Source organism: Myotis lucifugus, unplaced genomic scaffold, assembly GCF_000147115.1.
Source record: "Myotis lucifugus unplaced genomic scaffold, Myoluc2.0 scaffold_11, whole genome shotgun sequence".
Classification (NCBI taxonomy): Eukaryota; Metazoa; Chordata; class Mammalia; order Chiroptera; family Vespertilionidae; genus Myotis; species Myotis lucifugus.
The window spans coordinates 15737319-15750629 of record NW_005871059.1 but is presented as its reverse complement, the minus strand read 5'-3'; the positions used below and the strand labels follow the sequence as shown (position 1 = coordinate 15750629).

Below are 13311 nucleotides of genomic sequence, written 5' to 3'. Positions count from 1 at the left end.
TGACCAAAATAGATGTAATTTTGATTCATTTATATTAGACGGCTATTGTGTTGGCTGTTGTCATTTTTTTATTTGACAATCTAAGGGAAAAGAAATCAGTGCTTCTGACTAAATAATCCGGTATTGCATGTTTTAAAAATTCTTGCGGCACACCAGTTGAAAATCTCTGACTTAGAATACTATACTATTAAGATGAATCTATTTCAGGCATGTTAGAAGAGGGAACTAGTTTATCATCTGAGGAAACTAGACATTTCTTTTCACGTGAGAACTTTAGCAGTTGAAAATGTTCTCTGTTCAAAATTATCAAGTAATTTAAGAAGAACTCCATAGAGGGTGTTTTATTATTTACTTTATGACACAGAAATTGAGTGACCATATAATTTATCATTCAAATGGTATAGGTGTGCTATGCTGGGGTAAAAGAAGCAAACCAAAACTATCCTAGTTTAACTGGGACTGATGTCATCCTTCCTAGAAAGCATAATGCTCTTTAAAAAACAGAGCTTTTGACATGTTAAAATGCAGTATTTCAGATGCCAATCTGGCTCCTTTTTGTAATCTACTTATCCTCTTCTGAAATGTTTGCTTTTGATGAAACATGTCTTGTAAGAAGAAAGTGTTTGGAATTTCACTGTTATATGCCCCTATAAAAATGGAAGGCAATTCATAATCGGAACCCTCACCTTATTTCTTATATCTGTCTGAGTTAGAGGAAGCTTCAGATTAAGTAACTGAGAAAATTAATCTTAGTGATGGCTCACTGTGTTTTAACTGGTGTATCAGCTATTAATCTGGATGTGAACACAAAGTGGCAGCTGTGGCTCAGGCTATTTTGAAAATTCAACCATCTGTTGGCCTGGTTTCAAACCTTATGATTTATATTAGCTGCCTTAGGAACCCTACATATTAAAGGGGCAGTGCTATGTGGTAAATTTAACTATCAGGCAAATTAGAATGATGCAGTAATAATTTGTTATTGTATGATTTATTTGTAGAGCCTTCAATTTTAAGTGTATTTTGGAAAACATGAAAATAGATTTTTCCCATGTGTATGCTTATTTTATTTTTTAAATTATTTTTCAATTACAGTTGACATACAATATTGTATTAGTTTTAGGTGAACAACATAGTGATTAGAATTTATCTACCTTACAAAGTGATTACTCCGATAAGTCTAGTACCCATCTGACACCATCCAGTTATTACAATATTATTGACTATATAGTCAATATTGAATTCCAGATTTAAAAAAATGAACTACATGAATGAAATGATTGGAGTGCAGAGTCTGTGGTCAAACAAAGCCACCAAGATACAGCTAATAAGTGTTAGGAGACCCTTCCAGTTGCCCAAGTTATGGCTAACTAGCCCATCATATTGCCTAATTGCCTCTGAGTACATTCTCACCACACTAAAAATGCTTACTAATTTTTTAAAAGTTCCAAGCACAGTGCCTGACAAATAATGTTATAAAATGTTAGTTATTAATATTAATAGCAGTACAAGTTGTATCAGAATACTTATTACAGCAGTATTCTTACTTTTCTAACACCAAAATACCCATTTCAGGTTATATAGATTTACTTAATGTTTTCCTTAAATTGGCATGTGATTAACATTGGTGCATTTTCAAAATAAAAAAAAAATCTCTGTGTGTATATACTACTACATATGGGCAAAAGAAGGTTTATAGTTGTGAGTACATGAAACACTTTAATTAGTCATTGTGTTATTTTCCATACAAACAATTGTAAACCTACTTTTGCCCCACCATGTATATGATTTATGTATGTAAATACAGTGTTGAAGATAAAAACTTGACTTTTGGGAGGAAAACAATAAATTTGGTATATCTATTTAATGTAGTGTTTAATCTAAAGAATTAATTTGCTAATGTGGTGAAATCACAAGAGACAAACATATGAAATGGATTAAATTCTTCTTCATCTTAGTGAAGCATGGAGGAGTTGGAAAGGATGCAGAATAGAGTGTAATAGAGAGAGAGAAACAGTGACCCAGAAGTTCCTAGAGTGAGACAGACCTGGTCTAATGGCCACTGCCACTTCCTAACGAGGCAGCCTTAATGACCCCAAGCCCATAAGATAGGGCTAATAATGGTGGTGACCTCATAAAAATGGGAGAAAGGAATGAGATAATGCCCGAATGGCATTTGGCATCATGCCTGACACATGTGCAGTATTCACTTACTAGTGCCCATTATTATTGCTGTTCTTTTTTCAAATTGTATGTAGAATTCTTCAGACCAGGACAGAAAAGGCCAAAGACTGACTTAAGGAAGGGTTAGTATTTCTAAAAAGTCAATTTCTTCTTAGTCTTTACAAGTAGTACACTGTTCTAGGAATTAGGAAAAACTTTAGACTCTGAAAGATTGTTAACACTGGAACAATGTGTTAAGGGATTTGTGAAATGTCTTTTCTTTTAAGGGGGAAGAGAGAGTAACATTTATGAGGTCATCTAACCTGGAGGTCTGAGTGACCTCATGAAGTTTCTTCCATCATTATAATTCACGAGTTCTCTATTTTGTGTTGTTGTATTTTAGCTTTTGCCAAAGCTAGACTTTCTGATTAACTGGAAAAGAAGTAATAAAACTCTCACTGGCCAGCCTTGTCTGAAATTCCGATCCACTGTGTTCTTCTTTTGTTATATATTTACTCTTAAAATAGGAATTGGAAGGGAGAGTGTAACTGTAGTGAGTAAATGGCTCTTGGCTATCACACCCTGGCAGAATGAGCTTGGGCTTCATCGATTTGCCTGATCTATCAGTTCATTCCTAGCTCCCTCGGGGCATTTGAAGAGCTGCTGGCTGCTCACATAAAGACTCCTCCTTCACTGTAATACTTCTTTAGTCTCTTTATGTTGTTATAATTTATTGAACTCACCAGGTGCCAGGTATTATGCTGTCTGTATATCGAATATCGAAGATGTAGTGAACTTAATGGGAACCAAGTGAGGGTACTTCTAGTTTGGCTGGGGTTTGAGCTGAAAATGAGAATGTGGGGAGGGAGACAGGGGAAAGGGAGGTGTTTTCCAGTTGAATAGCTACTCAGAGGAGTATAAGTAATTCATTCTGCACATGAATTACTTGTCATTTAGGTCTTATCTTAATTCAGATCTTATTTTGTAGGGAATGGGGGCCATCAAAATTTTGGAGTTTAAAATGTCACAATCTGATTTGTGCTTTAGAAAGGTCACTCCACCAGTAGTATAAACCATGATGGTTGAGAGGGAACAGGACACTGCATCAGCAAGATGAGTAAGAAGGCTGCGTGCTAGTCTAGGCAGGTTCTGATGATAGCCTGCAGGTAGCATTTGCAGAGGAGGTGAGAAGGAGCAATGCATTGCAGATCTAGGTAGGCAGGAGAATCAGTGTTTTCCCGTATAGGGTGGATGGTGAAAGAGGGCAGAATTCTAGGATAGCTGCCAGGTGTGAAGTTTAGACAGCTAGTAGGTGATAGTGCCCTACACCAGTGCAGGGGATAAAAGAAAAAACTGATTTTGGTGACAAGAAGATGATGAGTTCGACTTTAGATATAATATAGCACCTGTGGCCCAATCAAGGGACAGGTCCCGGAGGGAGGTCTGGGACACAGGAGATATATCCGAGAGATGGATATGGGATTCAGTGGTGTTAAGTGGGTAGTTAAAGCTGTGGGTATGAATGAAGTAGCTGAGTACCTGGGCAACCTGGGACTTCAGACTAGTTTTGCAGCTAGTTACCTGAGATAACTATTGTAGAGGAAAGAAGGAGACCTTAAACAAAGGGGCTAGGATAGAGATAAAAGGTTGTGGGACTTATTTAAGTCAATATGACATTCATTTATTGTTTCTTGTTGGTCTGTGCCATCTGGACAGCAATGACATGAAAATTCCCTTTTACTATTCAAGTTTACTTCATCTATTCTACAAAGAAACTTGTTCTGATAAAACCAGGGTTAATGAAACATGGAGTGTACGTTACTTCTCTTTATGAAGTTTAAATTCGGTCTTTTTCCATTAACTTGTAAATATCTCTTGATATTTTGTCTGACTTTACTATGTGTGATAGAAAATGCCTCAAGCACTACTTGTAGCTAACTGAGAAAACAACATTTTGTCACTTCATGAATTGTGGTTTTATTTGATCTGCTGTTGACTAGAATATTCAGGTGAATATTTTGTCTTGATTCTGGCTGTGAGTAAAGGAAACTGCATTAGATCTTCACAAGGTTTATGTTTCATACCAGAGAACCATAGCTGCCAAATATACTTTCATTGCTAACAGCTAGACAAAATACTATCAACAATAAAAGTGATATATATAAATTTTAAAAAGCAAAAGCTTTTGCTTAAGAAGTCAGTCTTACGTAAGAAGCTTTAGAGAGGCAGTTCAGTTTTGCTGCTTGTTCTCCAGCTATGCATTTAGCAAGAAAAATGTTTATAAGTGTGGCATACATTTATTCGCATATGATAGGGTGTTTTTTTTTTAAATTAGCATGACACTCTTTTTTAATGATTTATTTTATTGATTTTTTACAGAGAGGAAGGGAGAGAGATAGAGAGTTAGAAACATCGATGAGAGAGAAACATCGATCAGCTGCCTCCTGCACATCTCCCACTGGGGATGTGCCCGCAACCCAGGTACATGCCCTTGACCGGAATCGAACCTGGGACTTTTCAGTCCGCAGGCCGATGCTCTATCCACTGAGCCAAACCGGTTTCAGCAGCATGACACTCTTTTTTAATGATTTACTGTTTAGGGCTTTTTCTTTATTGCTATACAAAATTACTTATAGACCCTTTCAATCACTTGCCTAATTTTAATGGACCAAACAGTGGATTCACATTTTTATTGAAAAAAAGGTAAATACAGAACTCTAGTGGACTCTAGTGTTTTGCCTGTTCTGAGTCCATTTTCTTCCCTTTCTTCCCTGTTGGCAGTCTCCCCCCCCTCCCCCTTCCCTGTGAGGTGCTGGGCTTCAGGGCATGTGGGCCTTCACTTTAACCAGCAGGGGAGTGGGTCCATCCTTCTTGCCAGTGATTAGGAAGTGGCATGTGACCCATTCGGATCTGTGAGGAGAAGTCTGCTTGGGCCTCAGAGGACAGTTTTCTGGCTGATGCATAGAAATTATAGAGAAGAGAATGTCCTTTTTTAGTTGGAAATCGTTGAGTATACATGTGTGCCTGGACTTAGCAACCACCACGGGGGACACCAGGTGAGCACATGTGCTGAGCACGGGAAACTAAAATGGTGAATCTTGATGATCTTGTTAAACTACTGAATTAACCAACCCTGGAGCCACTCTACCCTCAGGTTACAGAGATGGCATTATTTTTTAATGTCAGAAACGCTTTTCAGATGTGAAATAAGAAATGTACTAACAGAAAATAGACTCAGTGCTTTGGTTTTGTGGGTATTTAAACAACAGTCTGACAGTTGCCAGATGTTGTTAGAAGTATCCACAACAGAATGAATACTGACATAGTGTATCAGAAGGCTGTCAGCCTGGGTCATGGCGGATCATGACAGAATCGAAGACCTGCCAAAGCCAATCTTGATTTAACTGCTTTTCATTTAGTATAAGTAAATTTTCTTTTTATTATCTTGGGGATTTACTTTCACTTCCTTATCCCTTTAAGAATTATTAGAGGGGGGAAAAACCTTTAATAATAATGCATTGAGTTATTAAAGCACCTTTTATTTGAAGTCTTCAAATCCTTTCCATAGCAGGAAATGTAACTTGTTCTTGTCCAAGGTCAAATAGCGGACCACTTTCAGAGCTAAATATATATTGAGGATATTATTCCACATAAAGAATAATTAGGATCCTTGAAAACCCCCAGTAAATTAGACCCAAATTCTATGTTGTTTATGTTGTGAAACTAAAAGTGAAATCTGCTCATTGGGTCCCATTGGCTTTTCTGAAGTGTATTTTTTCTTTCTGTGAAGGATGTTGCTTTTTCTAAAAGGCTGAGCTCTGAAGGGATTAAAGGCACTTGAATAAGAAAGCAGCCATTTCAGGTAATACAAACACTGGCCAGCAAATTAGTGTATTCTTGGCAGCGTGTGTGTTTTTAAAAAATAGTTTTTAACATCCAAATGTTTAACTTGTCCTTCACTAAGTAACTCATGTCAGTTGTTGTGATTTTATTGTTAATGCTTGAAAAGAAGGACAGACTGTAAAAAGCAGGGCTGAGCAGTATGTAGAAGACGACTGTTACTGGCCTTTGTTCTCGTGTTTCTGCATTGCCTTCATAAAACTGTCCCGTGGGATTTACCACAGTGCGAACAATGAGCGAATGCGCTTGCATCTCCAGGGGCCTGCCTCCACGTACCCGCCTCCTCCCTCCTTCGGCCCTGTCTTTCTCACCTCCCCTGGCTGGACATCTCCACTCGAGAATTAACTTCACCCCATAGGCACATATAAGTGTTTACTAAATTGTTCTTTGAATCATATTGGATGATAAAATAGCATCACATAAATTCGAGCTGTCATAAATTCGAGCTGTCCAAACACACAATGAAACTTGTCAGCCCTTCTTCTTCCAGCCTTCTACCTCAGGAGCTCTACTGCTTTCGGTTCTCCAAGCGGGGGCATAAATTCTTATCCCTAATTTATCTCTCACCAATTCTGGAAATGTCTTCAGCTCCAACATTGGTTAAGATTGATCCACACATAGGACAGATCTGACTGGATCATAAGCATGGAGGAGGCATTTGAAAATTGGCGCCAAGCAGGAATGCATCAGCAGATTTGAGGAGTGGCCACTGTGGGTGGGTAAAGGACTTCTTTTGGAGCTTGGGTTATCTGCTTGTTTCATCCCCCTTTCGAATATACATGTTTTATTTCTAAACTGAAAAATACAGGCACATAATTCTACAGTTATTTAGAGTTGAAAATTTATTTATTTATTTAAATGATGCTAATTATTTGCACTATTAAAAGCCAGGTTTTAAAAAAATATTTATTGTTGAAAGTGTTACATAGGTCCTCCTTTCCCCTATTAACCTCTTCCAGCTTGCTCCCTTCCCCCGCCCCAGGTCTTCACCACCCCATTATATGTGTCCGTGGGTTATGCATATATGCACATAAGTTCATTGGTTGATCTCTTCCCACCCACCCTCCCTTGCCTTCCCTCTGAGGTTCAACAATCTGTTCTTGCTTCTGTGTCTCTGGGTCTAGTTCAGTGATGGCGAACCTTTTGAGCTCGGCATGTCAGCATTTTGAAAAACCTTAACTTAACTCTGGTGCCGTGTCACATATAGAATTTTTTTGATATTTGCAACCATAGTAAAACAAAGATTTATATTTTTGATATTTATTTTATATATTTAAATGCCATTTAACAAAAAAAAAATCAGCCAAAAAAATGAGTTCGCGTGTCACCTCTGACACGCGTGTCATAGGTTCGCCATCACTGGTCTAGTTTATCTATACTAATGAAAGGGTATATGCTAATTAGACCAGACATCTTCCGGATGTCCTTCTGGACAATGCCACAGTGGCAGGGGCCAATGCAGAGGTGGTTAGGGGCGATCAGGCTGGCAGGGGAGGGCAGTTAGGGGCAATCAGGCTGGTAGGGGAGGGCAGTTAGGGATGATCAGGCCAGCAGGGGGGAGCAGTTAGGGATGATCAGGCTGGCAGGAGGGAGCAGTTAGGGAGCGATCAGGCTGGCAGGGGAGCAGTTAGGGGGTGATCAGGCCGGCAGGCAGGTGAGCGGTTAGGAGCCAGCAGTCCTGGATTGTGAAGGGGATGTCCGACTGCCAGTTTAGGCCCGATCCCTCGGTTTAAGCCCGATTCCTGTGGGATCAGGCCTAAACCGGCAGTCGGACATCCCCCGAGGAGTCCCAGATTGGAGAGGGTGCAGGCCGGGCTGAGGGACCGCCCCTCCGTGCATGAATTTCGTGCACTGGGCCTCTAGTTGGTTCATAAGATTCCACATATGAGTGAGATCATGTGATAGTTATCTTTCTCTGACTGGCTTATTTCACTTAGCATAATACTCTCCAGGTCCATCCATGCTGTTGCAAATGGTAAGAGTTCTTTCTTTTTTATCACCATGTAGTATTCCATTGTATACATGTACCACAGTTTTTTATCCACTCAACTGCTGATGGGCACTTAGGCTGTTACCAAATCTTAGCTATTGTAAATTGTGCTGCTATGAACATAGGGGTGCATATATTCTAAAAGCCAGTTTTAAAAATTCTGTCTTGAATTTCTCAATTGTTTTATAATCTTTTATTATGGTTAATTCACTTTTAATAGTTATGAAAAAGCTCTTTAACATTAAATAGCCCCCCCCTTAGATTGCAGAATATCCTGAGGTAGATACTGTTACTTAATGACACATTTTCTATATTTTGTTCTTAATTGCACATTTTCAGAAGTAGTGCCAACAAGGGCTAATTAATAAAGTTGGTAGGTTTTATCACAGAATGGTATCTCCTGGGCACTGCATTTGGGTGAGAGCCTTTCTTGCTTGGAGGTGGGTCACTTATGTAGTAGAAGCAGTAACTCAGCATGGCAGCCAGCAGGGCAGGAAATTAGAAGAGGAGGAGACAAGATTGCTAGCTGGGGCTGAAAACCTGGAGGTGCATGGGGCCCAGTATTCAGACCATCTGTCCCAGTCTCTCCCCCTCTTCCCAAGCACTTCCTACTTTGCAACAACAAACTGAAACTTTATAATGAATTTACCTGATTTACAGATGAAGATATCAAAACTCTGGCAAAGAGGTCACAGTTTCATAACTGACAGATTTGGGAATTAAACCTCTGGCTTTCTAATTCTAACGCCTGTATACTGCACCAATGTTGGTGCCTGGGGAATGCCAGGAGTTACTCATTTTCTTCAATGAAGAGTATTTACTGCAAATATTTCTTTCTTTGACACAAAAAGTAATGTTTAGGATTTTTAAAAATGACAATTTTTATTCTTTTAGACTGTGCACTCTTTTTGTTCAGGTGAGTATGAAAGTAGACATATTGCATTCAGAAGTTGGAAGTTTTCATTATCACCTATGTCCTCCTCCTTCCAACTCCTTCCTGGTAAATAGGTGTGTGTGCCTAGCCAGGAAGCAGAGGAGTAAAGGAAGAATTTGGATGGCACTTCTCACACTCAGAACAGTCTTTCACCTCTGCAGTCATAGAGTAAGGCTGTGCTCTATACTGATAACAGATTTTGAACAATTGCATGAGATAATGATCTCATGTCATGAAGCTCAAAATATGTCATGTCTTGAAGTTAGTTGTTTTGCTGCCCCTGAATTTGCTTAACCAACTTGTCATTTAAATTAGAAACATGCTCTTATTCCTGATCTTTTTCTCTTTTTTCTCAAAGTCTCCATTTGAGGAATTTTCTGGGCTATTGACATAGTTGATGCTATCATTTCAGAATTCATAATATTGATTAATGCTGTAATAGGGGAACAAAGCAGTGATTCAGAAAGCAGGCATTTAACTTTAAAAGGTATGCTGTAAAGTGCAGATAATAATCCACACTCCCCTTCCTCCCAGTTTCCCTGTCATTTCTCCTGTTTGTGAAGTAGTTAATGGTACTTCATGCAAGTTGTGTTGTCAGTGTTCTGCAATGTCAAGTTCCCTATTCATAAAACAAACAAACTCACATCTCCTGGGGGAAAAAGAAAGCTCTTCCTCTTTAAGCGGCAGACAGAAAATGTTTCCCCTTGACTTTCCCTGTGTGTTACTGTATTTGTCTGTGGCAGGACTCATGGTGGTCTGTTCTTCCTTACCTTTCTTACAGACCCCTCTAGAGGTCCGCACGGCACACGTAGCGCTTGCCCGAGGCCAGAGCTCACAGCTCTGTGAGGCTTAGTCAAGCATAAGGCCACTTCTTCCCCTGAATGCCAGTCCTGGAGCAGCGGAGCAGCACGTTGGGCTGGAGGACGGGGAGGTGGAGCCTTTTTGCTCACTGCAGCGAGTTCCCCTCTCCCTCCCGGCTGTGCATTGGCTCTGCACGCCCTGCTCGCTCCGTGCACAGCTCCTCCGAGTGGAATAGGCAGGGTGTGCTCACAGACCCGGTGTAAACTGCATTTTCTATTTGGGGTGCCCGGGGGGAAGAGCACCAGGAAGGAGAGACGGCACCAGTGCCATGGGCCAGCTCTGCTGCTTTCCTTTCTCCAGGGATGAGGAAAAAATCAGTAAGTGTGGTTTGTACTATGCAGAATCCTAAGTGCTTGACGATTTTGTGTGGCTGTCTTCTAGGGAGAGTTTTGGTTATTTCTTGTGTGAAAGAGAATAATCAGCTGTGATCTTTCATGTGCTTTTCTTAAAAGGATCGGAGGGTGTGTAGTTAATAATTAACTGTAAAAGTACACTGACTCAAGAAATGGGCTAGGTGAAATGTAAAATACTGAAAACTCCTTTTTGATGTTCATGTGTTAGTAATCTTACAGCCCATTTTGATCACACTGTCTAGAGTCAGAGTTTAGTTTTGAGATTCTTTACATCACTGCCTACCGTAGGATGTATTATACAAGCCAGGCTTCGTTTTGCCATCTGAAATTGGGATATTTTTCAGAACAATGATCAAGGATATCATATAGAGAAGTAAATTGGCTCTAAAGTGACATCCATTATCCACTTGCAGACGTTTTCCTGTACCCCCTGCTTTTTCACGTGTAACTGTGAGACCACTCCAAACAAGTGATGCCCTTTGCTTCCAGCAAAAACCTCAATGAGTATTTTTAAACGAATGTCAGGCAGATTTCCACATCTGCTTATGGCCCAGAAACAGAACTTAAAGTGGTAACATTTGCTCTGAAATTTTTCTCCTCACTGGCTTATGTTACTCACTTACATGTTAGCTTTGTTAAATGCAGTGCTGGCATTTTAGTTGGTGTGCCGGATAGAATTTGCCTTACACTAGTTGCCCCAAAATATTGCATTTTTGCTTCTTTTTCAATAAAATGTTTACAGCCGTACTTACTAAATCTGCAGCCACATCTCTGTCACGTCAGTGCTGTATTTGAATACATTTAAATAGGTCTACAGAACCTCGTGACATCTGGTTCAGGTGCTCCGAGACCACATCTGGCTTAAATTTCCTGCTGCTTGTTCCTCAGGAAGCTAACCAGGGATAGGTATACCTAGTCACCTGGGAAATAAACCAGTTTTTGCCAGAAATCTTCTGGGAGGGCTCAGAATATATTTTGTAGACTTTGGAGCGTCTGATTATTAGCAAGAGCCAATAGCTGTGCTCTGAATTTTGCTTGTGAAAATGACACTATTCAGTACATGATGAGCCTGATCTTAAAACCCGAGATGACTTTATAAGACGATGGCTCATTTCCTAACAGTGAGCATCGGCATTCGTTTGGCAGCCTGAAACTTCTCAGAGATTTGTCAGAATGATTTGCTTACGGTTCCTGAGGGTATGGGCTGACTGAGTCCTTCCTTAGGGAATATGTCTACCTGAAAGCCTGGGGGTGGGCAGATGTAGGACAGTGAGTTCTTTCCGACCCTTCTCCACTTCCTGTTCACTGCTCTGGGTTTCCACTGGGAACTTCTGCTTTCCTCCTATTGTTCCTCTTCTCCGCTGTCAGCAGTCTTCTTGGCTCTAACTGAAATCAGGTTTCTCCTCAATGAGGCATGTGCTCTTTTCTGTCTTCTTTGGGATCACAGGAGTGCAGTCTGGAGTTTTACACACAGTGCTTCTTACTACTGGTTGACAGGAAGTGGTGTCTACTGCTTTTCGGGTTTGCTTTCTCAAGTTCCAAATTCTAAAAAGAAAATGAAGACAGGAAACTGTGTCTGAAGTGAAGTTCTAGTTCAGAAGTGCAGATTATGGTTAGAAATCAATGCATTTGGACTCCCTTTCCTGTCATTCATCCCATTGGCCCCCGATCCTCCCCGTTCTCTTTCTGTCATCTGTCACTGATTTTTGTCATTGCTTCACCATTTTCCTCCTCCTAATCTGCTCCACACCCCATCCACACACCCCATCAGCTGTTTTCTGATGCCACGTTTTATTTCTCTGCTATAGGATGGTCTAAAGAGAGGCTTCTCTGCAATGTTGCAGGTCATGCAGGTCTCAAAGTACTTACAAAGGGGACTTGAAAAAAAGTGGCAGAGGCTTCATTAGCCAGCATGTCTCAAGAAACATGTAAATTAGCATAACGGTCCATCAGTTGTGTTGATGACAGGTACAAGAATCCGTAGACATTTGGGAGGGCCCAGCATGTTTCTGATCTTGCTACTGGATGTACAGTAACCTCTTGGGCCTTATTCATCTTTGTGTCCCCACCTAGTAGCCTCATTAGCCTGCTCTGAGCCACATGCTCAGAGGACCTACGAGGGATGGAGCACAAAAATGCCAATGGCTACACCCTTCTAATTCTGCTGGAAAGGGTCATGGGCCCTCAAATTATAGAGAATTAAATGAGTTTGTGGTGAAAGTTTAAATTTGTGGATGTCATTCTCAAAACACAGGCGAGTCCTCCACAGTCCTGCAGAGCTACAAAAGGGATGTGCCCAGCTGGCCAAGTGGTAAGGATCAAGTGAACCCTCTCCCCCCTCCCCCACCTCTCTCCCGCTGCTGTTTTATTCTGTTGTGGCCCTTGGTGGTGGTAGATAGAAATCATTTGATTGATTCATCAATCAAATCAATCATTTGATTCATTAGTGCTACTATTTTAATCTATTAATAATAAACAAAATGATTTTTAATCAACTAGTTGTCTAGGGGCCTAAATTCATGTGGAAAGTTAATGGTATGCACAGCCAGAAATCTTGATAATGGGGAGGGTAATCAAATACAGCAGAACTCGTCATGGCTTACTTTTCAGTTCATGCAGCACAAAACAGCTAGACCCTTTTTGTTTAAATACAGTTGAACATTTTTCTCCAACTGTACTCTTTTTGGCCATACTATGTTGACTACCCTGACAATAAATATATGTTTCTTGAAGATTAAGCTCTATAATGATATACAGGAACATACTTAACATCAAATATTACTGTACATATTGTAGGATTCACAAATGTTGTAGATCATCTGCAGTGTAAGTTTTTGCTGAGTTCTTTTATAGCACTTGTTTCTTTAAATTACCCAATTTCCCACAGTGTACTTCCTGAAGGAACTGAGCCTGAGCAAGAATGTTGTTCCACAGGCTTACTGACCACTGCAGCTTATCAATCTTACTAAGTACACCTCCAAAGAGAACTTAATCACTAAAGAGACATCTCTATACCTAATTAGCAAACATTTTGCTTGCTCTTTTCCTGTGGCAAATGTTCTCATTTTGAAGGACCTTGCGTTGATGTCGGATGAATAGGTGAATGTCTGAAT

The 13311-nt window shown here is 40.2% G+C and overlaps 1 protein-coding gene across 4 annotated transcripts in view; it reads left to right on the top strand.

Moving 5' to 3' along the window:
* Positions 1-13311, top strand: part of AKAP7 (A-kinase anchoring protein 7) — a 94771-nt gene that overhangs the window by 58552 nt on the left and 22908 nt on the right. Inside the window, exon 1 of one of the 4 annotated variants that reach the window (XM_006084485.3) lies at positions 10004-10162. The exons of the other annotated variants lie outside the window; for them this stretch is intronic. Within the exon in view, the coding sequence (XP_006084547.1) occupies positions 10114-10162 (49 nt within the window). The 5' untranslated portion in view covers positions 10004-10113. Of the gene's footprint in view, positions 1-10003; positions 10163-13311 lie in introns of those variants that run through there. 4 annotated transcript variants of the gene reach the window in all.